The 27,886-nt window shown below is 36.4% G+C and overlaps 1 protein-coding gene across 1 annotated transcript in view; it reads left to right on the forward strand.

Annotated features, from left to right (window-relative positions):
* TMPRSS11F (transmembrane serine protease 11F) overlaps nucleotides 1-27,541 on the forward strand; it is a 42,554-nt gene extending 15,013 nt beyond the window's left edge. The window contains exons 4-10 of the mRNA XM_036765018.1: nucleotides 11,785-11,852; nucleotides 12,910-13,073; nucleotides 15,288-15,326; nucleotides 16,972-17,173; nucleotides 22,759-23,018; nucleotides 26,763-26,905; nucleotides 27,380-27,541. Of these exons, the coding sequence (XP_036620913.1) occupies nucleotides 11,785-11,852; nucleotides 12,910-13,073; nucleotides 15,288-15,326; nucleotides 16,972-17,173; nucleotides 22,759-23,018; nucleotides 26,763-26,905; nucleotides 27,380-27,541 (1,038 nt within the window). The remainder of the gene's footprint in view (nucleotides 1-11,784; nucleotides 11,853-12,909; nucleotides 13,074-15,287; nucleotides 15,327-16,971; nucleotides 17,174-22,758; nucleotides 23,019-26,762; nucleotides 26,906-27,379) is intronic.
* The last annotated feature ends 345 nt before the right edge of the window (nucleotides 27,542-27,886 follow it).

Genomic DNA, 27,886 nt, shown 5'->3' on the forward strand with positions numbered 1-27,886 from the left:
GATCTTCTCCTCCCTGACACTCAGCTGCTAATAGGTATGTGCAGAATGAAACACATAACTGATAAATTTTCATTTGAGAGGGGTGGGTAGAGAGTTCTAAAGTCTGAGCCTTTCCATAAAAAGCAGCCATGTACAAGATGCTATAGTGAGGCCATCTGGGAAAAGGGAAAGGGGGATACCAAGATTAAGAAAATGCCATAAAAATTAAAAGGGATAAAATAGAAGTGAAATGGGACCAAAGACAAATTTTACATATTTCATGAAGTTGCCCAGGGTTACCTGACCTTTACGAACTGTACCCTTTTATTGGAGGATCTCATTTGACATAAAGGAATTTGGTACATTTTGGAAAATTTCCCCTTGCTAAGCCATTTTCCTGGCCCAGAAAATCTGGCAACTTTGTTGGATAACAACATTCAGTGTGTTATCATCAATTGCCCTTGAAAGTGTACAATTCACAAAATTCAATAGAGAAAAAAGCTTATTTCCCATTAAAAAACACATCAGAGCTAATGGAACATATGAATACCAGCCAATGAGCAGCCCTTCTCCAGAGACCTGTATTGGATCAAAAATGTATAATAAGCCACCTGGGGGACACAGCAGAGCGTGCACTGCACCTGGAGTCAACAAGACCTGAGTTCAAATCCAGATCCAGATACTTATTAGCTGTGTGACCTTGGGCAAGAAACCTAATCTCTGCTTGGTTTCGTCATCTGTAAAATGGGAGTAATAATGGCAGCTAAGTTCCTGGGTTCTTGTGAAGATCAAATAAAATAATATCTGCAAGGCACTTTGTAAATCTTAAAGCATCATCTGAATTATAGCTATTATTATCTTTGACCAGATAGGGCGTCCAGGAGGAAAGCAGATAGTGTAAGTATTATCTTCGTTTTATAGATGAGGGAAGTGAGAAATGAAGCAGTTTACCCCAAAGCCATTAAGAAATAGGATTAAAAAAAAAACAGTCATTGTGGATGTGCCAAGCATTGAGGGTGTAAAGAAATATAATACAGAGAAGAAACTTTGGTGAAGCTACTTAATAAATACGAGGCAATATGAACCTTCTAAAAATGTAACAAAATTCGCTGGAAGAAGGAGGACCTATGGGTATCAGCAGGTACAAGGAAATTTGTCACTGGCTCCCAGAAGAGATTAGTTGTGATGGCCATTGGTTCCTTTTTGGGGTGACCAAGGCTGAGGGGCATGTCAATCTGATACGGTCAGTCGAGTGATGTGCTATCTTGTTGGAGCAAGAGTCTCATAATCTGATGGGATCTGTGATAAGCAACGGATTTCTTAACTTCTAACCATTTCTAGTGATTCATATGACAGCCAGTGATACAGCTATGATACATCAGGTAACATTCTAGGGATTATCAAATTCTGGGAAGGAAGGGTGTGGAAGTAGGTGATTAAAGACAGAGCCTATGGAAAAGGCTTATATGAGAAGTAAACAGCTGGCGGAGAATGAGGCTGGAGAATGCAATTTAGCTTTTTGGACTGTGGCTCAAGATATAGTAAGGATGGGCTACTGACTAAGGATGAATTATGTTTAATGAGTATTGATTTTACAGAATTGTCCCAGATACTTCCTAATCTGACCAAAAATGCTTTGACCACAAACTGTTAATTCAGACATTGAAGAGGATAAATACATGCAACAAAATGAATATCAATGGAAGTAACCAGTAATTTAGAGTAAAAAACATTTGACTTTAGAGTCAGAAAATATACTCATGATTCAAATGTCTCTGCATTAATGTGGACAGTATGAATCATTAACAAATTCAACTTGATTTTTAAAGAAAAGGTAAATGTCTTATGTGAAAGAGCTTGATTAGATAGAGGAGATAAGGGAATAGAATACTTGATCAAGAAAGTAGGCAACTATGTGGAAATTCAAGAACCCGTGGACAGAGTATGGTGATAAGGTTAAAAGGAGGGAGAAAATGAAATAATGTTATAAAATACACAAAACACATTCTCCCTGGATGGGGAAAAATAGTATGATGAGTTCTTGGTAGATAATAACTGACATTTATATAGTACTTTAAAACTTGCAAAGTATGTTATATGCATTATTTCACATGAGCCTACCAATGACACCATGATATGAGCACTACTGATATTATTATCCCATTTGCAGAAGAGGAAACTGAGGCTCAGAGAAGTTAAATGATTTGCCCATGTCACACAGATAGGAAATGTCTGAGGTGAAACCAAGTCTAATTAAGTGCCAGTTTAGGAATCTTTTCATAGGCTGAATTTCTAGAGATCACAAAACTGGCTAAGTAGAAAGTAGTTGTTATAGGAGACTTTATCTATCTTGACATCTGTTGGAAGTCTCTGCTAAAAAAAAGAATACAGAACCACAGAATCTCAGAAGTGAGTGGGAACTCATAGACCTACTCTAAACCATACATTAACAAGAATATTTCCTTAGAAGGGGAGAGCTGAGTATTTCTTCTTAATACATGAAAGCTATCTCCCCCACCTCATTTACCTATCATGTTACCTGTGAAAAAAGTAATACCTTTCCCAGGTCATGTTTCAGTCATGGCTTTCTTCACCCCATCTTGGTGATAACTATGAAGCCATCTTGGTCTCCTTGAGCTAGGATCTCAAATTCATATTGCCTGTTAATCATACTTGGGGTATTTGTGAACAGACACCTGAGATAATGTGTGTTAGAAATTATTCAAAGTGCTTTAACAAAGAGTATTAACCCTTAAAATACAAGCAAAAAGAGAGATTACCATTCTTAATAATCATAATACGTCACAACAACCTTGTGAGGTAGGTGCTATTACTATTCTGATTTTACAGATGAGAAAACTGAGGCCGAGAGAAGTTAAATGAGTTGTCTCCCATCACACAGCTCATGTCTGAGGTGGAATTTGAATTGAGGTCTTCCCTACTCAAAGTCCAGCATATTTCTTTTGTTTAGTAAAGGATTGTCCCCAAACTGGGGCAGGGTGCAGGAAGGAGGAGGAAGGGCGTAACTCTTGAAGTTTCTGTATACAATACAACAACAAGAGAAGCAATCACACAGGCTGGGCATATCACAGCCTCATTTCTACAGGTAGTATTCATACATCAGCAGCAACTCAAATCATAAGATAGGTCAAAATCATTCACTGGCACTCCCCAAGATAATTCCATCTCTATCCCAGAGCCTGTTTTTCCTATATTTTGAGCTGTGTTCCATAAATCCAAGTCTTATTCTCAGAAACCATCTTTATAATTCATTATTACCTTACTTTCTCTACTGTATCCCCTATCTTCAATCAGCAGCAGCAGCGGAGGTGAAAATTCCATCTGTGCCATAAAATCCCTAATTTTTTTTTACCAAAGATTTCACTATTTTCAACAATTCTTTATAATTATCTTCAGCCTGTATCGTTTGTGCCCTCCTAAATCACCAGATATAAGTAGAAGTCATCTAATTTGAGCTATCTGGAGAGGATCTCTTTCATATCAGACATACACACACACGTATGTTTTTTGTGTATAGGTATGTATGTGTGTGTGTGTATGTGTATGTCTATCTGCCCAGGACACTGTAGGAATCTGAAGACTTGATTGCTAAGACTGTTGGTTTTGAAGGAATTGTGGAGAATATGGGAGAGGTACTATAGGACTAAGGTTAACAAATCAACTCTGATGAAATTCTAGAATGATGTTTTCCCAGCAGGATATGTGTGTTTGTCAACACTTAAGAAGAGCAGCATTGATCTCTAGAAACCAATGTTGATTCATGAAGAATAAGCCCCACTGCTCCAAGCTCACCTTATTTCCTTTTCTAATAGGACTAGTAAACTGGTACAGTAGGGAATTTCTATGTCTTGTGGAGAAGGTAGAAAGATTCAAGATAGATCATAGTACAAATAGTTTAAATAGCTACTGATTGAATGACCATAACCAAAGAAAATCTAATAATTGATAAATGGCTAATAGGGAAGGAGATCCCTAGTGATAGGCTGCAAGACTATAATCTTAGTCCTGTTCTCCCTTTTTTCAATTTAATTTATTTAATATATTTAATTTGCAGCATTGATTTCCACAAGAGTTTAAATTACAAATTTTCTCCCCATTTCTACCCTCTCGCCCACTCCAAGATGGCATATATTCTGGTTGTCCCATTCCCCAGTCAGCCCTTCCTTCTGCCACCCCACTCCCCTCCCATCCCCCTTTCCCTTCTTCTCTTGTAGTGCAAGATAAATTTCTACGTCCCCTTGCCTGTGTATCTTATTTCCTAGTTGCATGCAAAAACTTTTTTTTGTTTGTTTTTGAACGTCTGTTTTTAAAACTTTGAGTTCCAAATTCTCTCCCCTCTTCCCTCCCTGCCCACCCTCCCTAAGAAGGCAGGCAATTCAACATAGGCCACATATGTATCATTATGTAAAACCCTTCCACAATACTCATGTTGTGAAGGACTAACTATGTTTTGCTCCTTCCTAATCTATCCCTCTTTATTGAATTTTCTCCCTTGACCCTGGCCCTTTTCGAAAGTGTTTGTTTTTGATTATCTCCTCCCCCATCAGTCCTCCCTTCTATTGTCCCCCCTTTTTATCTTCTTCCTCCTTCTTTCCTGTGGGGTAAGGTACCCAGTTGAGTGTGTATGGTATTCCCTCCTCAGGTCACATTCGATGAAAGCAAGATTTACTAATTCCTCCTCACTTACCCCCTCTTCCCTTCCTATAGAACCGCTTCTTCTTGCCACTTTTATGTGAGATAATTTATCTCTTCCTTTCTCCCTCTCTCAATATATTCCTCTCTTATCCCTTAATTTGGTTTGTTTATAGATATCATCCCTTCATATTCAACTCACCCTGTGACCTCTGTCTATGTATATACATATATATATATATATACACCTCGATATATACACACATGCACACACACACACATATATATATATATATATATACATACACACACACACATATATGTATACATATTCCTTTCAGCTACTCTGATACTGAGGTCTAATGAATCATACACATCATCTTTCCATGTAGGAATGTAAACAAAACAGTTCAACTTTAGTAAGTCCCTTATGATTTCTCTTTCTTGTTTACCTTTTCATGCGTCTCTTGATTCTTGTGTTTGAAAGTCAAATTTTCTATTCAGCTCTGGTCTTTTCACTGAGAAAGCTTGAAAGTCCTCTATTTTATTGAAAACCCATATTTTGCCTTGGAGCATGATACTTAGTTTTGCTGGGTAGGTGATTCTAGGTTTTAATCCTAGCTCCATTGACCTCCGGAATATTGTATTCCAAGCCCTTCGATCCTTTAACGTGGAAGCTGCTAGATCCCATGTTATCCTGATTGTTTTCCCACAATACTCAAATTGTTTCTTTCTGGATGGTTGCAGTATTTTCTCCTTGATCTGGGAGCTCTGGAATTTGGTGACAATATTCCTAGGAGTTTTCTTTTTGGGATCTTTTTGAGGAGGCGATCTCTGGATTCTTTCCATTTCTATTTTACCCTCTGGCTCTAGAATATCAGGGCAGTTCTCCTTGATAATTTCTTGAAAGATGATATCTAGGCTTTTTTTGATCATGGCTTTCAGGTAGTCCAATAATTTTTAAATCATCTCTCCTGGATCTGTTTTCCAGATCAGTGGTTTTTCCAATGAGATAGTTCACATTGTCTTCCACTTTTTCGTTCCTTTGGTTGGGTTTTATAATATCTTGATTTCTCATAAAGTCACTAGCTTCCACTTGCTCCAATCTAATTTTTAAGGTAGTAAGTAGTCTTTTGGACTTCCTTTTCCATTTGGCTAATTCTGCCTTTCAAGGCATTCTTTTCCTCATTGGCTTTTTTGCAGCTCTTTTGCCATTTGAGTTAGTCTATTTTTTAAGGTGTTGTTTTCTTCAATATTTTTTTCAGTATGTTTTTGGGTCTCCTTTAGCAAGTCATTGACTTGTTTTTCATGGTTTTCATTTCTCGTCCCAATTTTTCCTCTACTTCTCTAACTTGCTTTTCCAAATCTTTTTTGAGCTCTTCTATGGCCTGAGACCAGTTCATGTTTTTCTTGGAGGCTTTTGATGTAGGCTCTTTGACTTTGTTGACTTCTTCTAGCTGTATGTTTTGGTCTTCTTTGTCACCAAAGAAAGATTCCAAAGTCTGAGACTGAATCTGAGTCTGTTTTTGCTGCCTGGCCATGTTCCCAGCCAACTTATTTGACCCTTGAGTTTTTTGTCAGGGTATGACTGCTTGTAGAGTAAAGAGTACTTTGTTCCAAGCTTGAGGGGATGCACCATTGATTTCAGAGCTATTTCTATACAGGCAGCTCTGCCACACCAGCACTCCTCCTTCCCCAAGTAACCTTCTCTGTTGTCTTTGGTGTTTGTGGGTTGAGAAGTTTGGTAACTGCCACAGCTCACTGATTCAGGGTGCTAGGACCTGTTTTGCCCGGCTCCCGGTCTGGTTGGTCCTGCTGCTGCCCACGCTGGGTTCTGCTCTGCTCGGCTCCCAGCTCCACGCGTGATAGACCTCTTCCAGCTAACATCTAGGTTGTTCTGGGCTGGATCCCTGCTTCCCTCTTCTATTTTGTGGGTTCTGCAGATCCAGAATTGGTTCAGAGCCATTTTTATAGGTTTTTGGAGGGACCTGGTGGGGAGCTCACACAACTACCTGCTTTCCAGTCACCATATTGGCTCTGCCCCCTCAGTCCTATTCTTTTATCTATACCTTTCTGAAGATTTGAATCTAAAATAACACAATTTAATAGAATAAATGTAAAAGCGTTCTTTTTGGCTTTAACAAATCATCTATATAAATATAGACTAGAAGAGATACAGCTAGACAAAAATTAATTGGTGTGATGAATCGACCAAAAAAAATTAATGTGATCCTAGGCTGCATTTAAAGAAATATGCTGTCTGGAACAAGAGAGATATTCATAGCCCTGCTTCTATTCTACCATGAGGTAATGTGTTCAGTTCTGGGCTCTGCATTTTTGAAGGGACATTGATATTCTTTAGCACATTCAAAGCTGCATAGCCAAGATGACAAGTAGGCTTGACACTTGAAAGCATATCATAGGAGAATCAATTGAAGAAATAAATTTATTTTTACAACCAGTGTCTCTGATAAAGGCCTTATTTCTAAACTATATAGAGAACTGAATCAAATTTATAAGAATACAAGTCATTCCCCAGCTGATAAGGGTCAAAGAATATGAATAGGCAGTCTGCAGATAAATTCAAGCTAAGTATAGTCATATGAAAAAATACTCTAAATCACTACTCATTAGAGAAATGCAAATTAAAACAACTCTAAGGCACCACATTACAGCCATCAGATTGGCTAACATGACAAAATATGAAAATGATAAATGTTGGAGAAGATGTGGGAAAATTGGAACACTAATGCATTGTTGATGGAGTTGTGAACTGGTCTAATCATTCTGGAGAACAGTTTGGAACTATGCCCAAAGGGCTATAAAACTGTGCATGCCCTTTGAAGAATGTTTAAACCAGAAAATAAAAACATCAGGAGAAAATGGTAGCTCATTTGAAGAGTTGTCCCATGAGGGAGTTAAAAGACTTCTTGGGTATGGCCTCAAAGGTGAAAAGCAGATAAAAGAGTTAAGTTATAGGAGACAGGTTTTAGATCAATGTAGGAAAAACATATCATCGACCAAACTTGGGTAGGAAATCGGTTTAGTGACATATATGATGCTATGGGAGGGTTAATTAAAAAAAATATATCTTTCAGAAGAACAAAATCAATGAAATAGAACCAAAAGACAGTATTCACTACTTTTGGTTAATGGTTGCCATCTTTCCCAAGGACCTCATCTGCTACTCATCAAAGTTCATATTCCAAACAATATATTTATTTGCTTAGTGAGCAAATGAAAACATAGATATTAGAACTTCTTGATAAGGCAGAACCCTAGTGTCTTGGATAAACCCTGATGCAGGAGTGGGGAACCTGTGACCTTTCAGCCACATGTGGTCCTTAAGTGTGATCCTATGACTGAATCCAAACTTCACAGAACAAATCCCCTTAATAAAAGGATTTGTTCTATAAAACATGGACTCAGTCAAAAGGCCTTACCCAAGGACCTAGAAGACTACACATGGCCTTGGGTTCCCCGCCCCTGCTTAACAGATCATAATCTACATGGGAACTATCCATGGTTTTACTCTCTAGAATCAAGTATGGTGGGTCTTTTAGGTATGAGGTTAGCACTTTGCTAATGATGAACATGTGCATGCCCATGACAGCTATGCCTTGGTTAATTCTGAGAAGTGCAGACTTCCTTCTCTCTTCTCACCCCACTCCCTCTCAAAATTCATCAATTACTCACTCTTTAAGATGAACATTTATAGTCCCTGTTAAAATACAAATGTTACAAGAGAAAGGAAAACACATAGAGTGACTATCATCCATTAGGGCCTCAGAGTAAATAGGTACGTAAATTAGCAAAAGGATATCTGGCAGGAACTGAGGGAATGCAACTCAAAGCAAGCCATGTTTTGATAAAAAAAAAAGGGGTTAGGGACAGTCAAGAGTTCTGGATACTGTCCATAGATCGAACCTAGACAGGCAATGAGCATGAGATAACAGTAGAAAGGACAGTTCAGGGAATGCTGAAAGGGAGGTGAGGAGGAAAAAAGATGCTTATTTCAAGATTTTGATTTGGGCCAGTTCTGTATGTAAGAATCTAAAATAAAATCAGGGCAAACCATGTGGTAGAATGGAAAGAACCCTTGATCAGAGGACCTGGGTTCTAATCCCTGCTGTGCTGCAAACTACCACCTGTATAATCTTGTACAAGTCACTTAAATTCTCTGGGCTTTACTTTCTTAACGTGTAAAATGAGAGGAATGAACTAGAATCTAGTCAGAGGTGTCAAACACACTGTGAGCTGCACCCAACAGGCTTGAATATGTCATATGAATATGAATCAGATTAAAATGTAACTGGGGAATATTTAACAAAATAAATGAAAATACAATAGAACACAGGTAATGTTAATATGTGATTTTTCGAAGTCAACTTGAGGCCTGCAGAGATCTTTATATATGGTTTAGTGGCCCCTGTTTCTGAGTGTGACACCACTGGGACTAGATGACTTTCAGGTTCCTTAGAGTTCTTAAAGCAATCCAATGTCCTTTCCCATCTAGACCCACCTAGAAGTGTGGTAGGTGATATCAGGGCATAATGCTTTGGCACAGAAAAATGCCAAGCCCAAAATGAATTTACCATTGTATTGGGAAAAGGAGATAAACAGTAAGTGAATAGTACAAAAGAATAAACAGTAGTTCATTATAATAATACAAGAAAAATCATAAATAAATGAGTTACACACTATGATTCTGAGGAAAGGAAGGTCATTGCAGTCTAGAACAATCCTGAAAGGACTCACAGAAAAGGAGAGTTTGACTTTACTGGCTTTTTTGCCCTCTGGTGTGTACTTACACCAGAGTTAAATCTTATACTAATGACACAAGGACCGCAGGGCTTAGAAAGCATATTTTTATGAGTGTACCTTGAACACTTCCCCAGTTGTTAACCTGAGACTAATGATCTTCCTAGAATACTTAATCCCAAAGCAATTACAAACTAGGGGAAAGCTTCAAGCTCAAACTTGCAATAGGCAGTAACTGGGTGTGTACAGGACTATTCAACAAGAAATATTGCTTTAAAGATGTCCCTTGGTTTGTTACTATCCTAGTTCAAACCAGGGCTGGACTTTTGCAAGAACTGATTTTGATGAGAATGATTGTTCATGAACCCAGAGTTTGAGATATTTTCTTGCCTGAAGTACTATAACAGCCTAAGTATAAAATGACCTAATTCATAACTTTGAACTGAAACTGTCAAAGGAGACAATTGATTTATATCGATAGTGTCAAGATCTGAGTCAGGATAGAACAGTATGTAAGGAACTATTGACGTGCCTGGAAGAAAAATGTTGTAAACATTAATTACGTTAGCTCACAAATTGGAACCAGGAATTGTAAGTGACTGAAGAACATGAACTCCTGCCTGAACTCCTGCCTCATCATGGCCTTTATGAAGCCAAATGGGGCAGTCTTGGAAGAGATAACCCTCTTCATGATGTTCAGATAAAGAGCAAGGAGACCTCAGTTTCTCAAGAAACAGTCTCTACTCCCTAAACTTACACTGTCACACCTTCACTTTTATGCAAAGGAAGAGCTGGATATTGTAAAAATACCCAAACATTACACAGTCATATCTAAACTCTACCCACTCTTTACTGAGGGAGATATTTTAAGTGGCCAATATCAAATTCAGTTAATTTTTTGATTTTAATATTTTCTGATAACTTTCTACATATATGGTTGGAAAAAATTCCTGCCCTTCCCTAGCCCGGAGTTTAGGAAAGGGATGTTTTAAAAGTCATTGGCCCCTTGTCTGAGTCTGATTTTGCTGGCAGATGAGAAGTTCCCGGAGACCTGGGGAAGACCATAGAGATAACCCTAGACTGAGCCCCCTCTAACTATTGTCTCTCAGGCTCCCACTCATTCCCTTGGTTTTGTTGTTGTTAAGTCATGATTGAGCTCTCCTGATGCCTTATTTCTGCCTGGTTGATTCCAATGATTTCTACATTTCCACTTAAATCTAATGTACTAATTTCCTTGATTTTTTTTAGAAAGGAAGGTAAATTATACGATAATACCCCGTTGAATTATATGTTAACACTTCATCTATTTGGTGAAAGCACTCAAAGTCTTGTCATCTATCTCACTACTTCACTCTTAGAACTTCTGGCCCTTTCCACTTGATTTGAATTTGAATTTTCCTTGAGAGCAAGGACTGTTCACTTCAGGAATTCTTAACCTTTTTTGTACCACGATCTCTTTGGCAGTTGGGTAACACCCATGGACTTTAATACTACTCTAGTAGGTTGCCTATATTCATAATCAAATGAAATGCTAAATTTCATTTAGAATGAGTAAAAATAAGGATGTAATTTTTCCTCACCGAGTTCACAGACCCCCTGAAATGTATCCACAAAACCCAGATTATGGACTCTCAGATATTTTTTCTTCGTATCCCTAGCATCTAACACAGTGCTTAATATATGCTTTTTCATTCATTCATTCAAAAGGATAGATCCCCATCTTCTCCCAATTTCCCTCAAGAATCCACTCTGTTTTCTCTCACATACCTATAATTTCAGGAACCTTCTTTGACTTGTGGCAGTAACTCTAAGGACTCAGGTGCATTTAGGGAATTATGAAAACTTGCAATCCCATCAATGACTGATTCAAAGAGTTGGATAAAAAATATTTACCTTACTACACTAAAACCAATTTTAAGTACAATCTCCATTGCAAAAGGGTGTGGGTCAGAGAGATGACTAACACTCAGGGTTCCTTGGAGTTCTATGACAGACATTTGTGGGTCAACTGACTTCCTAAGAGTACAGGGAAGGGAAATAAAGTCTGTAAACGTATACGTAGCAATATATTCTGGATTTGAGTAACCTACTTTATTATAAGGCCTCTCATAACAATGTTGAACCAGGAATGTTGCCTATGTTGACATTATGTTCTCATGGATGCATATTTTCTCTTATTACTGCTATAAATGCACTAGGAAGTCATCTAATTTCATGATTACCTTTTTACAAATACAAAACTTAAATTGGTATGTGTGAATAAAAAAATCCCACTTGTTTAGCTCTCAAGTTCAAATGATTTATAAACTATACTGCAGTTACACATTTTGTGTTCTTCCATATTATCTTCTATTGATCTCAAACACTCTTCTTTTTTTCTTAACAAAACAGATGTATAAGATATTTCGACAGTCATCTCACAGAGGAAGATATATCAAATCCCATGTTATCAGACTGAGGTATGTGAAGCTGGTTTTCTATCCCTGAACATTTGCCATTATGATGAAATTAATTAATCATATGTGACTTTTAGTACAATAAGATTTCATATTGAAATCTATCCTATCCTACTGCTTTTATGGAAGGTAGAATACTAGCTTGAATATATATGGCTTTGCCATATCTCAAACTCAGCTGTTTCTACCTATTCTTAGATAGGATTAAAGAGTAAATAAATACTGGCTATTATACTAGAAATATCCCATGAATTAAAATATACCTACCCAGAAGGAATTTTGGTTATTGGTCTGTGCCTCTGGGTACAAATTCACTTACATTAAAGAGACTGATAATGTACTTAACAATTAAGAACTCCCCCCACCATATGTCACTTTTAAACTAATTTAATATGATTCATATAAATAGAAGATCTTATAGTACATTTATAATGATTTAATTCAAATAAACACTATTAACATCCAATCTTTCAGCAACACAGAAATTATATAAAGTATAGTATGCTTTTATTAATGTTTAAATCATTAATTCTCTACTTATAAGATCACTTTTTAGATTTATGTCATATATTGCTTGGGTCAATTAAAGGTGGATAATAGATAGCTAGTATTTATATAATAGCAGAGGGCTTTACAAATAGGGCAACTACATAGTCCAGTTGATAAATCACCAGGCCTGAAGTCAGCAGAATCTAAGTTCAAATCTGGTCTCAGATGCTTAGTAAGAGTATGACTCTGGGCAAGTCATTTTATCTGTTTGCCTCAGTTTCTTCATCCATAAAATAGGAATTATAATGGCACCTACCTGCCAGGGTTGTTGTGAAGATCAAATGGGACAATAATTATAAAGTTAGTACTATATAAATGTTAGCTGATAGTAATAGTAGTAGCATATATTTTATATTCAAGGTCATATTTGAACTCAGGTCTTTTTGACTTCTGATCAGTGCTTTATCTACTGTGCTGCTGGGGTGGTAAATGTAACTCCTGGGATAGAAAGAGTTAATGATGATGAAACGCCAATATTAACTTTCTCTTTTATTTTGTCCATGATCTATAGCCCTGATAAAGATGGTGTGAATGTCCTTATGCTGTTCCTTTTTCGCTACCCTTCCTCAATTGGTGTAGTAAGAATTAAGAAAAAAATTGGAAGTACGCTATATCAAGCCCTGAAAACCAAAAAGTTTTCTTTGGCCATAAGTAATTCTTCAATTAAAATCACACGTAAGTGGCTTCCCCCTTTCACTCCCTAGGCTTTATCTTTGTTTTTGTTTTTCCATGTAATTCCTTTTGTATGTCATAAGAATTGGGGTCATCACCTACCTTTCATCAAGAGTCTGCCATCATAGGTGTATTTATGTATGTATTATCCTTGAAACTATAATAGAGCACTAAGTCACACCACTTTTAGGTTGTGTTACTCAAATACTAAGGTTTACTAAATAAAGGTCCATAAAATGTTTTACTTTTAGGAAACTCAATAGCATGGTATGTGAGGAGAACATTACAGAGAGGATCTGGATTACTTCCTCTTTTAGCACTGCTTTTCAATTATTGTCATTTATTACTCACAACTCAAAGATGAAAATGGTTTTTGCCATGTTGATCCTTAAAGACTTGACTTTCCTTGAAGTCACACAGCTGGTTGATAACAATGCCCAGATTAATAGCCAGCAGCTTGTTATTTAAAGACCTCCCAGCTTCTAGAAGCTCACTGATGATATCATCACACAACTAGGAAAAATGACAGAAGGCCATCCCCATTAGACTGAAAGTTTTTTGAGGGCAGATACCACACCTTGTTTTTTTTCTTTATATCCCCACAATGCTTTTCACACAATACACATATAATAACTTTTTGATTTGGTGTTAACCTATCTTTATTTTGTGTCTCTAAAGTCAAATTAAAATAGTATATTCAACATTAGCAAAAATATAGCCTTTGATCTGATCTCTAATCACTTCCCCAAACCTAAGATGGAACTTTGTAAAGGGGAAAGGTTTTTATCTCAATCACTGAAAAAAGTTCTGTCTCTGTCGAGGTTTCCAGATTTCTAGTAGAATTTGGGGCAAATGGCCAAGATGCTTAGCCTAGAACTCTACAGCCAGTCATCATGTTTCAGTGATCTAGTCCAAAAGATCACAGGGGGCCTTTGGGGAAAAGCCCCTTGGCTCCTTACAGAGGGTATAGCTCTAGAAGAGCCTACAAAGAAAAATTATGTTCATAACAGAGAACCCAAAGTAATGGAAGACTCTGAAGTCCCTTTTCAATCATCAAAGAAACATGAAATTGACCTTATATCTTAAAAAACTATAGACGTCTGAGTGTTGATAATATTAACCAGCTATAGTTTTAGGGTTGAATATTTTTTATGTCAATTCTATGAGAATTGCTTAAAATAGGTATTGCATCTATGTTAATTACTTATTAATCAGAATATCTGAATCACTAAAATACCATACTCCATACCTAGCTACAGTGCAAAAGGTTAGGTATAGATAGATAGATGATAGATAGATAAAGTTATATTATATAATGTATATACATATATATTGATAATCACCAAACACATTCATATTAATATAAGCAGATGAAGACAAAGAAGTAGGATGCCTAGGTAGGAAGCTTGAATCTAGTCTATCCTCAGAAGGGATCTGAGATATGAGGACAATAACACTATGTTTCCCTATTTTCTATTATTAGCATACACACATGGATGTATATATGTATGTATATACACATATGAATAGTATATGTATAATATATATATACATACACATAGATATTTATATATACTCATCTATATACGCATATAGATAGATAATATATAATTCAGGTGAAACCTGAATTCAAGGACAACCTAAAGTGGAGAAAGAGGTTATAAATGTTCAAACATTAGCCTGAGGGATCTGTAGGGAAGAAGGAAGGTCCACTTATTTTGCCTTGATGATGCGGGATGGGGTTGTGCATTGATTTTATACAGAGATGCTCAGGTTCTTTAGTATGAGCTGGGAAAGCAGCATCATTCTCGGTAGTTGTCTTCTCCCCTAGATCACTGCCTTAGCAGCAATGTGACCCTCAAATATCTGGGCCAAGGACTAGCATTCCAAGTTGCCCTAACTAATGGAAAACTCTGGCCATGTCATCTTTTTCAGAATTCTAGTGTTCAGTCAAGATACAAAACAAAACATAATGCCAGTTTGACGCCTATCTAAAATTAGAATGTGCTACAATTTGTACCAGACAGAACTTTTATTTTGATCTTTTCTCTGATAACTTAATGACAAATTCCCATCTTTGGCTCTTTTCTGTACTGGATTTTTTCCTTTCTGATAACAAGTACTCCTATTGTTGAGCATTTGAAAGAAATCAAGTCAAATATCATAGGACTGTAGCCTTAACCTAACCTGATTCTGTTCACATTTCATTTGTCTTAGCCATTGATTCCATGAAGACAAGGGACCTTCTCAACAGCCGTAAGTCTAAAACCATAGTTAATTTGTGCATAGCATGATCCATAATTGATAACAAGGATGAGAAACAGGGCAACATTGTAGATAAAAAGCTGACATTGGAGTCAGGAAGACATGAGTCAAGTGCTGCCTCTGGGACATAACCTGGGAAAGTCATGTTTTGCATTTTAAGCAGTTCTCTGAAGCTTTCACATCCAGATAAATTGCCACTTGTGCAGATTAATTAATTAATTAATAAGGCAGCCATGTGGCACAGTAGATAGAACTCTAGATGCAGAATCAGGAAGATCTAAGTTAAATCCATACACTTAGCTGCTGAGCGACCCCAGGGAAGTCACTTAAGTTCTGTCTGCCTCAGTTTTGGTGTGTACAAAGGTGATAATAATAGCACCTATCTCCCAGGATTGTCATGAGGATAGAATGAAATAGCATTTATAAAGCACCTTTCAAAACTTACGGAGCTATATCAATGCTAGCTATTATTAATGGAGGAAGCTTCTACACTAGAAGTTCCCCTCCACTGAGGAAAACACAGGTCCAGTCCCCTCCTCCCAAAGAAAAAAATAATAATCTACAACCACAGCTAATTAGTAAAAACCAGAAAGACCTTTTAGACAGCTCCATCTGACAGTGATTCGGGGCATATTCCTTATGTTGAGGAAATATGCAATTATGTCTATCATGCCATGTCAAAAGTGGGGAGACAGCAGAGGGCAAAGCTTCCCCAAGAGCACACTTTCTTAAATTGAATTTTTCAAATCTTTTGTATTTGAATTTGAAACTTTTTGGCTTTGGTGAAGTGTCGTTTTTTCCCCTCTCTCTTAAATGTTTACTTTACCCCTCCCTTCAGCCTATTCTCCAATACGATTCTCTCCAAGGAAGCCCCTACCCCTGGAGTGCATTATAAATTCTTTACAATTTTATAAACCCAACCTGGGGAAGATGTTAGCTTAGCTGTTTCCCTATCAGAGTACTCTATCCCTAAGTTACAATAACAGAGATAACTCAAAAATCTATTTTAAAAAGGCTTCATTCATTGATTCACTTTAAAGTTGGGCTTTATCAGAGCTAGCTCAATCTCCTATCACAGGCAATGTGAAATCAATGCTTAAAAATATTACATATTGAACTAGAGCTGTATTATTTTAAAATTGAATGAATTCAAAGTATAATAACATAGGATGGTGGAAAGAACATTCAATTCCATGTCAGAGACCTTGAGTCCAAATCCTGGTTCTGCTATTCACTACCTTCATGAACGTGGGAATGTCAATTTCTTCATCTGTAAAATGAAGTGGGTGGATCAAATGGTCTCTAATATCCCTTCCAATTCTAAAAATCCCATCCTATCCAATATTAGAAAAGATTATTCCTAAATTTTCTATTGATCAATAGAAAACACTACAAGGTGCTTTCCAAGGCCAAATACCATGGATGTAAAAATAGGGCCAAGGTTGACCTCTCTGAGTCTCCAATTCTTCACCTATAAAATGAGGGGATTGGACAAAGTGCCTTCCATTTCCAAATACATTTTAAGGGAAAAGGGCACATGACTGATCAGATATGAGGCCAATGAATGTAAATCAAAGGCATATTGTTTGATGTTTCTTTTTTGATGAAAAGAAACTGATCAATCTCACTGTACCAGGTTGCGGGATACGTACAACCTCATCATACCTGCCATTGACATCAGCGTCAACAACTGAGAGGATAGTCATGGGAACTACTGCTGCACTAGCAGGAGAGTGGCCATGGCAAGCCAGCCTCCAGTTAAGGGATTCTGGCCATCAGTGTGGTGGCAGCTTGATCAGTAACACCTGGATTGTGACTGCAGCTCACTGCTTTCAGAAGTAAGTTCACAAAGACTAAGGTATAGTAACTACTCTGTGACCTTTGATAAGTGATTTTCTCTTCATTTTCCCATCTCTGAAATGAGGGACTTGAATCGGGTTCTCTCAGATCTCAAATACAAGGTGTTCCTAAAGTCTGGACACATAGGCAAAAATGCATACTTTCAAGAAATGAAATAACTACAATTTTCAACATTTTATTTAATTGGAATATTAACAAATAACATCTTCGATATGATTTCCATCATTTGTGAAGCAAAGGTTGATGTGATCTGCAAGATTCACATGAACTCAATGCAATAACTCAGTAACTCCACATTGCTGTCAATTTTAGCACATTTGCTCTTGGAATATGAATATGAAATCATATGATGTCACTTGAAGTTGAAGATGTTATTTGTTAATATTCCAATTAAACAAAATGTGGTTGAATATTTAAATCATTTCATTTCTTGAAAATACGCATTTTTGCCTATGTGTCCAGACTTTAGGAACATCCTGTTGTTCTAACAATTGATGACTCTATTACTTGTCTTTTATCACCATGATATCCATTGGCTGGATAAAGAACAGAAAAGCTTATCATCTTCATAGGTACCTTCCATCGCAGCCAGATTGGTCTCATTTTCCCTTGCACGTAGCATGGTCACTCCTCCAGTTCTACTCTTTCTCCTCCATTCTACTTTCCTCCCTTCCTGAAAAGCCTTTTTCTCCTCTTTTTCTAATGACTCTTATAGCACTTTTGTTGTGCATTTCTTATTACTTGGTAGGACACAGGTACAGTGGTATTGCCTCCCCTGTTAAATTACAAAGTCCTCGAGGACTGAAAAAGCATTAAAGCCAGTTCCTGGTACAGTATTATACACATAGAGGAGTCTCAGTAAATATTTATTTATTATATAATTTTGGAGATTACTTGATTGACACAAACCTAGGAGGGAGAGCTAACATATTGGATTACAGAAACAGGATCAATAAAAACCTTGACTACTTATATGAATTGATGTTAAACAAAGAAAAGAGACTAGGAAAACAATATATACCTTATGACAATGTAAGTAGAAAGAATAAGATGGTAAAATTGAAATGAATTGCTGTGATATTTAATGACCAAGCTTATTTGCAGTGAAGAGAAATAAAGATCCATTTCCATCTCTTCGCAAAAATAGAGGATTATGTGTGTGGAATACTGTATCTTATTTGAATTGGTTGACTGGATTGATGCATTACTTAGTTTTGCTGATTTTTTTTTCCTCTTTTTAAATTCTAAACTCAAGTAGGGGTTATCTCTTTGTACTTGCATTTTTAGCACCTAGGAGAGTGCCCGGAATATTGATGGATAATCTTCTAGAATTTGTCAGTGACTTGGTCCTGAAGTGGCATCTTAAACCAAGGAATATTCACAAGCAAATCCATATGATTCAGTAATTTGTTTGAAGGATCTCTGTCAATAGAATATTAGTACATTCTTGCAGATATTGCCCACAGAAGAACTTCTCAATCCATTCTTGGATTTTAGTAATTTCATAGGTTTCATCCAAACTTAAATTACTTTCAGTTACATTCAGCAAATCCAATGGTGGGTGCCTGTTATAAGCCTCAACTGTTCCTTGGTGAAGTGGTATCTTTTTCAAAGTATATCTGTAGGTCAGAAATTCTCAAAGTATGGTCTATGGACTTTTAGGATGTTCAAGACCCTTTCAAAAGGTTTGGGAGGTTAAAATTATTATAATAAAAGTGTTTTAATGTTATTTGCCTTTTAAAATGCTTGCCCCTTTTCCAACTATATATGTGTGAGGTCAGATTTTCTTCATATTCAGCTTCAACCAAAATAACTTGTCACAAGTTTAATGCAAACTCAGATATGAGAATCTAGCTGTCTCCTATTAAGCCAGACATTAAAGAGATTCATAGAAACATGTAAAACAATGTCACCCTTCTATATATATTTTTTGCTTTGGAACATACAAGGTTTTTTTTTTTTAGCAAAATACAGTTTACATTAACATGTAATGAATTATTATTGTCTAAAATAAATATTTGTCAAAATTTACCATCTTTAATTTCTAATAAGGTAAATATTGATAGACATAACCCACATAAAGAAAGGAGGAAAAAAGCATTTATTAAGGGCCTTGTTTCAACAATCCGGCTAGCAGCTTCTGTGGGGGTATAAGAACCACCAACCACCAGCACCCAGAAAGCTGCCGACACACTGTGAAAGCACAGGTTCTTTTGATCTGCTTAACTAAGGAAAGCTATGTGAAGGGGTTGACAAGCTTACTTTAATTCAGCATATGAATATCATTCACTTAGTTCAGGGGAAAAATCCAGCACCCTGAACTTCAGAACAAATACAAACAAATTATAAACATCAACAGACAGACCAAATACAGATTCAAGGTTACCAACATCTAGGTTCAGTCCGGGAGCTCATGGAAGGGGCTGGCCCAGAGTCACTCATGCCACCACTGCTGTGGGTAAGAGCTCCAAATAAGAGAAAGTCAACCCCTGGTTTTATATCTTTTTCAGCATCAGGGGTGAGTCGCACATGCGACTTACCCACATGACCTAAAATCGTCACAAAGAGGTGACTTAAACCCACGTGGTCTAAGAGCCTCTGACGTCCCAAACCTATCACTCAAACTCATGGGTAAAACTAGGCCCTCCCCTGAGTTAGCCCCACCTTGGCCCCACCTTAGTTACCAATCCACACCTACATAGGTTTTACACCTAATAGGGGTTTGGGCCTAGGGCTTAGCACCTAGCAAAGCTCAATGAAATACCCTGAATTACTCAAAGGAGACAAAAGCCAACTAAGTGCTTAGAGCCCATTTTGCTTACCAACACAGGCCTACAGCAGACATTATATTAAAATGCTTTAAAAATATTATCTCATTTGATTTTCATAACAACCCTGAAAGGAGGATTCTATTGTTTTCTTCATCTCATGTTGAGGGAACTGAGGTAGACAGAAGTTAAGTGATTTATGCAGGATTTCACAGCTATTAAGCGTCTGAGGCCTGATTTGAATGCATATATTCCTGACTCTGGGCCCAGTGTTCTACCATATCACCTAGCTGTCTCTAAAAAAGATTCTTTGTAGTCTTCAATTATTTTTTAATTAATTAATTTATTTTTAGTTTTCAACATTCATTTCCACAAGATTTTGAGCTCCAAATTTTCTCCCCATCTGTCCCCTCCCCCCCAAACACAGTCCTCAATTATTTTTAAGAGTGTAAGGTTGTCCTCAGACCAAAATTGTTTGAGAATTGTAGCTGTAGGTTTTGCATATGATTTAATAATTTCTATCAATCCTCATCTCTTTTTTGGTAAGGAAGTGTTGATTCTTCTAGGATGTGCATGAAATAATATTTGTAAATACACTTACATTAGTACTTGGCATATAGTAGACATTATATAAATGCTCATTCCTCCTCCCTTCTTCCCTGGTGGTGATGGATCCCGTATTTCCATATTATTGTAGCGAGTCTGGTGAGGATTCCTTCCAGCTCTGTTGTGGTCCATTTTAGCATTCCAAAAGTTTGTTACTGTTGAGTCTTTTTAGTCAAGTCCAACTCTTTGTGACACCATTTGGGGTTTTCTTTGCAAAGATACTGGAATAGTTTACTATTTCCTTCTCCACCTCAATTGACAGATGAACTGAGGCAAACATGGTTGAATGACCTGCGCAGGGTCACACAGCTAGTAATTGTCTTAGGCTGAATTCAAATGAGCCTTCTTGATTACAAGCTCAGTGCTCTATCCACTGCACCACTTAGCTACCCCATTGTTGTTAATCTGTACTAAAATTCTTACTTTGATGCCTGTTTGTGTATTTTAGAGGGTCCAGAAAATCATTCTTTGTTCTAGAATCTTTTCCCAGTGGAACACTTTACCAGTTCTTCTCAAGCTGGAAGGATTCATGTAAAGTCCTGGTGGCAGACTGTATGTTTTGTGTACAAGGATCATACTAACTATATTTAGAAAAACATGTCACCAGATTAGCTGCAGCAGGATTTTTTTGGGGAGGGGGGAAACAGCAATTCTTAAAGATTACCTGCCATTGATTTTAGAAAAAAACCATGGAAAGACTTAGACTTATGAAGATGCTATCCACCATTGGTGGAAAGAGTATCCATACTGATCTTTTAGGTACTGCAAAAGTATCAGATGATTATATTCTACTTTAGGACAGTGAAAAATCTCATCCTACTATAGTGAAAAAACTCTGGAATAAGTATATGGACACATAGGCTCTAGAGCCAGCTCTGTCACCAACTAAATATAAGGTCTTTGGCAAGTTTCTTCTCCTTTTTATGCCTTAACTTTTTACTTTAGTAAATGAAAATTACCTCCAAGGTCTCTTTTCAAGCCACAAAGTTATATGTCCTAATACCTCTTCTTTTTAAAAAATTTCATTTATTTTATTTTGAACTAAGAAATAAAACAAGCATTCCATAACATAGTAGAATAGAAATGAAAAAGATGATTAACTTGCTATTCCATTTAAATATATGATAAAGTTATCATGTAACTTTCTTTTCCCCCTTTCATCTCTGCCCCCACCCTAGAGATGACTACCACTAAATACAATATGTATATGTATATATGTATGTATATGCATATATAATCATTCTATACATATTTCTATTCATCAGTTCTTTCTCTGGACGCAGATAGCTTCTTCCTTCACATGTCTTTTGTAGTTAATTTGAGTATTTATAGTGGTCAAAATGAGTTAGTCACTCAAAATTTTTCTTAATATGATATTGTATTATTGTATACAACGTTTCCTTGGTTCTGCTCATTTAGCTCCTCATTATTTCATGCGATTATATCCATGTTTTTCTAAGATCACTGAGTTCATCATTTCTTATGGCACAGAAGTATTCTATAGCTTGTTCAGCCATTCCCCAATTGATGGACATCCATAAAGCTTCCAGTTCTTTGCCAACACAAAGCGAGCTGCTATTCATATTTTAGAATATATAAGTTCTTTTCCTTTTTCCCTAATCATCTTTGGAAACAGACCTAGTAGTGATATTACTTGGTCAAAGGGTATAGGCAGTTTAATAGCTCTTTGGTTATTATTCCAAATTTCTTTCCAAAATTATTGGATCAGTTCACATTTCCACCAACAGTGAATTAGTGTGCCCATTTCCACATCCTCTCCAACATTTGTTGTTTTCCCCTTCAATCATTTTAGCCAATCTGATAGGTTTAAAATGATATCTCAAGGTTGTTTTAATTTGCATTTCTCTAATCAATAATGATTTAGAGCAATTTTTTCATATGGCTATAAATTGTTTTGATTTCTTCATTGGAAAACTGCCTATCTGTATCCTTTGACCATTTATCAGTTGGAGAATCATTCATGTTCTTATAGATTTGACAAAGTTCTTTTTATATTTGAGACATGAGACATTTATATGAGAAACTGTAAATCCCCCCCCCCAATTTTCTGCTTCCCTTCTGATCTTACCTCTGCTTTTTAAAGGTAAGAGTTAAACTTAGCATATTATCTGAAGGTTAAACCTTGCACATTATCCAAAGCATGACTTGTTCATTTAAATCTTTTGCAGAACCAAGAATCCAAGACAATGGATTGTGACATTTGGAACAACTATCACACCACCTTTAGCAAAACAAAATGTTGACACAATTATTGTTCATGAAAAATACAATAATATTACACATGAAAATGATATTGCCTTGATGCAGCTAGCTGGAAATGTTGAATATTCTAATGAGATCCAACGAGTTTGCCTCCCAGAATCTTATATAAAATTGCCACCTCAAACAAGTGTGTTTGTCACTGGATTTGGATCTGTAGTAGATGATGGTGAGTATTTTTTAATGGTGTAGCTTAATTGTGTACAGAGACCTAATGATTTGTCATAGAGAAAACACATTTAGGTTCATCCTTGGAATAAATGCACTCTACTCAAATAGAAGGTGTGTTGGACTTGAAGTCAGGAGAGATCTAGGTTAGTTCTCAGTTGTAATTTCCTTATCTGTTAAATGAAAATGATGACATTGATACTACCTACCACACAGAGCTGTTGTAAGAAAAGCATCTGTTAAAGCTTAAGTACTATATCCAAATGAGCTATTGTTGAAAATTATTCAGGAACTATAGTAAAGCAATCGAAGTCATACTTTGAGAGTACCAGGGATTCATGGTACATGGTACATCACTCATAACATGATGATTCATTGCACTATATGTGTCAAGGTCTCCGGCAATCTGACTACCAAGGACCCATAAGACTGCCCTTTGCAGTTTTCTATGGCCAAGATATCTTTCTGGCAGCATACAGTCCAACTTTTAATTCTAGGTCTTTTGTGTTTTATCTATGACCTATTCCTCCAACCTTTCTCATCTTATAAAATTCTTTCTAAATGTCTTTCTAAAATGTCTTTGTCACTGACAGTCTTTCTAAAAATTCTCTATAGATTATCTCCTTAACACCCGAAGGTCTTCCTTTTGTCCTCTTAGAATTTTAGAGGGTTCAACTTAACCCAAGTTGCCTATCATTGTCCATTATTTTCACTATATGATATCTCATTTTAAATCACTCATATCCCAGATAATGCATTTTATCTTTGTATTGATGAAAAAAGAGACAAATCTTATAGTACAGCTTATACATAGTACCTTATAGATATTTCAATGAGAATATCTCTTCCATGGAAAATTGTTTTGGTCCATAATTACCTAGTATAACAATTTCAAACTTTTAGACATTGAGTTCTCCCTTTTAATTTAAAAAATATTCATGGAATTTTACATCATAGTAGTTGTATTCATGCCACATATTTTGTTGTGGTCAAATAAAAATCAAAGTGACAATGTTTAATACATATATGGATTTGTGGACCTCTTCTAATAACTGTTCCCCCAAGAGCTTACAGGTTAGGAACTACTCTAATAGAATATCTCTAATATTTTCTCCAGCTCTAAATTTGATGATTCTGTGTTTCTCCTAGTGGCTCAGGAGATAATTTGGTATATTTTGAGGATGATTCAGCATTAAAGACAAGGCAATTAATTCTCACTTCTTCTAACTCCCTTACTGGATGCCTAGGTTTCTACACTACTAAATCTCATGCAGGTCTTCTCTTCTCTTTCTTTACAGGTGTCCCCCAATGACTTCCTTTCCCCATCCTTTTTTGCCTGTCTTTCCCATTACAAATTGCCTAACTTGTGTCCCATGACCTCAAGATCTGTTCTATTCTCCAGAAAAAGAAAAAGAATTTTATACATCAACTAAAATCACCTACCACTTCTTGATTACCTTTGTGTCCCATTACTGTTGGTGTACAAATATTGGTATGTACTTTGATGTACACGAGAGAAAGAGGGTACTTCATCCCTGTCCAAAAAGTAGTCTATACATTGAAACAACTTCAATCACACTTCATTTCACTTCACTCCCTCTCACCAACTAACCCATTGTCAAGCAGATCAGAAACCAAGCCTTGAAGGATTCAAACATTTCTTGTCTGATACTCCTGGCCAGAGGCCCCCACTGTTCAGACGAGTGATTGTCTCAGTTATCCATTACATTTAGAATTGCCTTCAAGTAATATTTCACTCATCAGGTGCCATAGTCCACACCTCTTTTTCCTAGTTTAGAGCTACAATAAAATCAACTCTTGGAAAGGATTTGTCAATTTTACCAAACTAAAATACCCCTCCTAGCTACCACTCTGTTTTGTCTGTTGTCTCTCCTTGTTAGAATGTAAACTCTTTGAAAGAAAACAAGGGCCGTCTCCCCTTTTGTATGGGAATCTCCATTGCCTTGCACAGTGCTTGGTGAATGGTAATGTACTTAATCAAGTCTTTTTCATTCACTCATGTCATATAGTTAAGGAGACAAATTGGAAATGTTGCAGCTAGTTGTGGTGGTAGCAGAAGAGAGAGGGAGGAGAAGGAGAGAAGTGATGATAGAGGAAAACTTATAAAGGTGATTTAGAGGGTTTTGGAAATATGAAAAAGCCAAGAGGTTGAATTTGAAGAGGGAGAATTAAGGAAGACTCAATGGAAAAGTTGAAGGAGAAGGAAAAAGAGAAGGACTTTCATTGAAGGAGAAGGGTTAGAACTAAATGAAGAGGACCTCAGTGGAAGAAAAAGGAATTGAGTTGAAGAAGGATTAGAAAAAGAAAAAAAAGATTCAAGCAGAGGGATCTAAGGAGAAGAAAGAAGACCAGGAGGCAGTGAAGGACCAGGGAGGAGAAAGATATGTTCTGAGTGATAGAAACTCAACTGAAAAAGGATTTAGAGGAGAAAAAGGACTAGAGCAGAAGGACTTGAAGAGGAGAAATAGGAGTTAAAAGAAAATGACAAACCCGAAAAAGACTGAAGACAGGAAGCAGAGAAAAGAGACTCAAGGAGAAGATAGTTGATAAGATGGTAAGAAGTTAGCTTGATAAGAGCATGGTTATTAAAATGTTAACAAGGGCTAACAAGGAGAGATGAAGAGGGCATGCTATCTTTTTAGAAATGATAGAGAAATGGGTGAGGGGACTAGAGAATCAAATAAATTAATTTGGCAGACCTGATTGAATGGTTTGATCCAATAAATAGTCACTAATGGCTCCATCTCAAATTAGAACTTGGTCTCCAGTGAAAGATCTTTGCTTTTCAACATTTTTTAACTGCTGATTTATATAATATATAGATGGTATACCTATCAAAATTTCAGCGATGGGAGGGATGGCTAACACACTTGATGGCAGTCGAGTTTCAAAAACCTATTGACATTCCAAAATATTGTGCTAAACTAAATAAGATGAAATTGTCATCATCGTTATTATTACTAGTGTTTTGCTATTTTGATTAATAGTAACATTTATATCATGTTTATAATTGGGAAAGTGTTTTACTCATGTTATTTTATCCTCACAACAACCCTGTCATTTTCTAGGGATAAATGTAAAGTTTCATCATTTGGTTCAAAAAAATAAACTTCATAAGTGGAGGAGATACAGTGAGATGAAAGTTCAAGAGAAAGAGCTGTACGGATTTTAGTAGACTGTATGTGGGCTTACTAAGAAGTTTGATATCTTTGCCAAGAAAGCTAATGCGATCTTGAATTATATTAAAAGAGATACACCTTCCAATAGCCCCATTATACTACATACTGGTTAGTCCTCATCTAAAATGTTCTGGTTAGGTGGTGCAGTGATTAGAACACCGGCCCTGGAGTTAGGAGGACCTGAGTTCAAATCCAGCCTCAGACACTTGACACACTTACTAGCTGTGTGATCTTGAGCAAGTCACTTAACCCCAATTGCCTTGCCTTCCCCCCTGCAAAAAAATAAAATATTCTGGTTATCTCACAAATGTCAGTTGTTATTATGATATATTGATGATTCTGATGATGATATTGATGATATGAAATTACATTTATTCATACATGTATGTTGCTCCTTCTATCCACATTTTTTATGGCATGAAAAAATGAACACTGAACAATATTCAAAATACCTTAATATATTGATTCAGACACTTGATGATGACTTTGCTTGTCTTGGCTACATACACAATGATATACTAACTAAAGTCTTTTCATGTTCGTAGGACCAACCCAAAACCTTCTTCGCCAAGCCAGAGTGGAAATCATTAGCACTGATGTGTGTAATGGAACAGATGTCTATAATGGTCTTATAAAAAAAGGAATGCTATGTGCTGGATTTATGGAAGGAAAAGTTGATGCTTGTAAGGTAGGTTTGATGTTAACATCAAGCACATCTAGGTAGATATCTAGTATTCCAAAGTTCTCAAACACTGCTCTACAGAACTATGAACCATATTCACTAGTCTCAGGATAAAATTTCTCCTTTAAACAGAGATCAATCTTAAAGACTTATAAAATGAAGTCAACTTTTGAAGAAAACAAAATTTGAGGAATGATTTCCCCTATAGTCTCACAAATTAAGATTAATTACATACTAATGAACAAACATCATTCTTTAACAAATTACAGATAATATCCAAGTATACAGTTAATTTATCCAACTGATTAATAAAGTGTGCTTACTTGTAAGTTATGGAAGTATTCTATAACATTATGTTCAGCTTTAGTTCAATTTCAATATTCCTCCTTTCAGTAGGAAAGAAGTACTTGAAATTCTTCTGATTCTATTAAAATGCAGTACTTGACTGGATATTTATCTATTTAATTATTTTTTCCCCAGGGTGATTCTGGTGGACCCCTGGTTTATCCTGATAACCATGACATCTGGTACCTTATCGGAATAGTGAGTTGGGGAGAATCATGTGCTCTTCCCAAAAGACCTGGAGTCTACACGCAAGTGACTCAGTATCGGAACTGGATTAACTCAAAAATTGGTCTCTAATGTAAAGTCTTCAGCTGGGTAAAATGAATGAATTGTATATAATTAATGTTCATCTGAAACTCCTACATCATATGTATTTTCACCTGCATGTGGTTTGGGTCAATGCCCTGAAGACATCATAAATCACAGAAGACTCATTACTCTCCACCTTGCTTCACATATCACTTATATTCTTCCTACCGTGAGGAAAGTGGAAGCTATAATGACAGATAAAACAAAGCTACTAACAAAGAAAAGTCCTTTCTAATATGATTTTAAAATAAGTTTTTCAAATGAATTTTGTTTTTAAATCAGAGTCATTTTCAAATATATCATTAGTACCCCCACATTGGACCTACCCTTACA

Source organism: Trichosurus vulpecula, chromosome 6, assembly GCF_011100635.1.
Source record: "Trichosurus vulpecula isolate mTriVul1 chromosome 6, mTriVul1.pri, whole genome shotgun sequence".
In the NCBI taxonomy this organism is placed as follows: Eukaryota; Metazoa; Chordata; class Mammalia; order Diprotodontia; family Phalangeridae; genus Trichosurus; species Trichosurus vulpecula.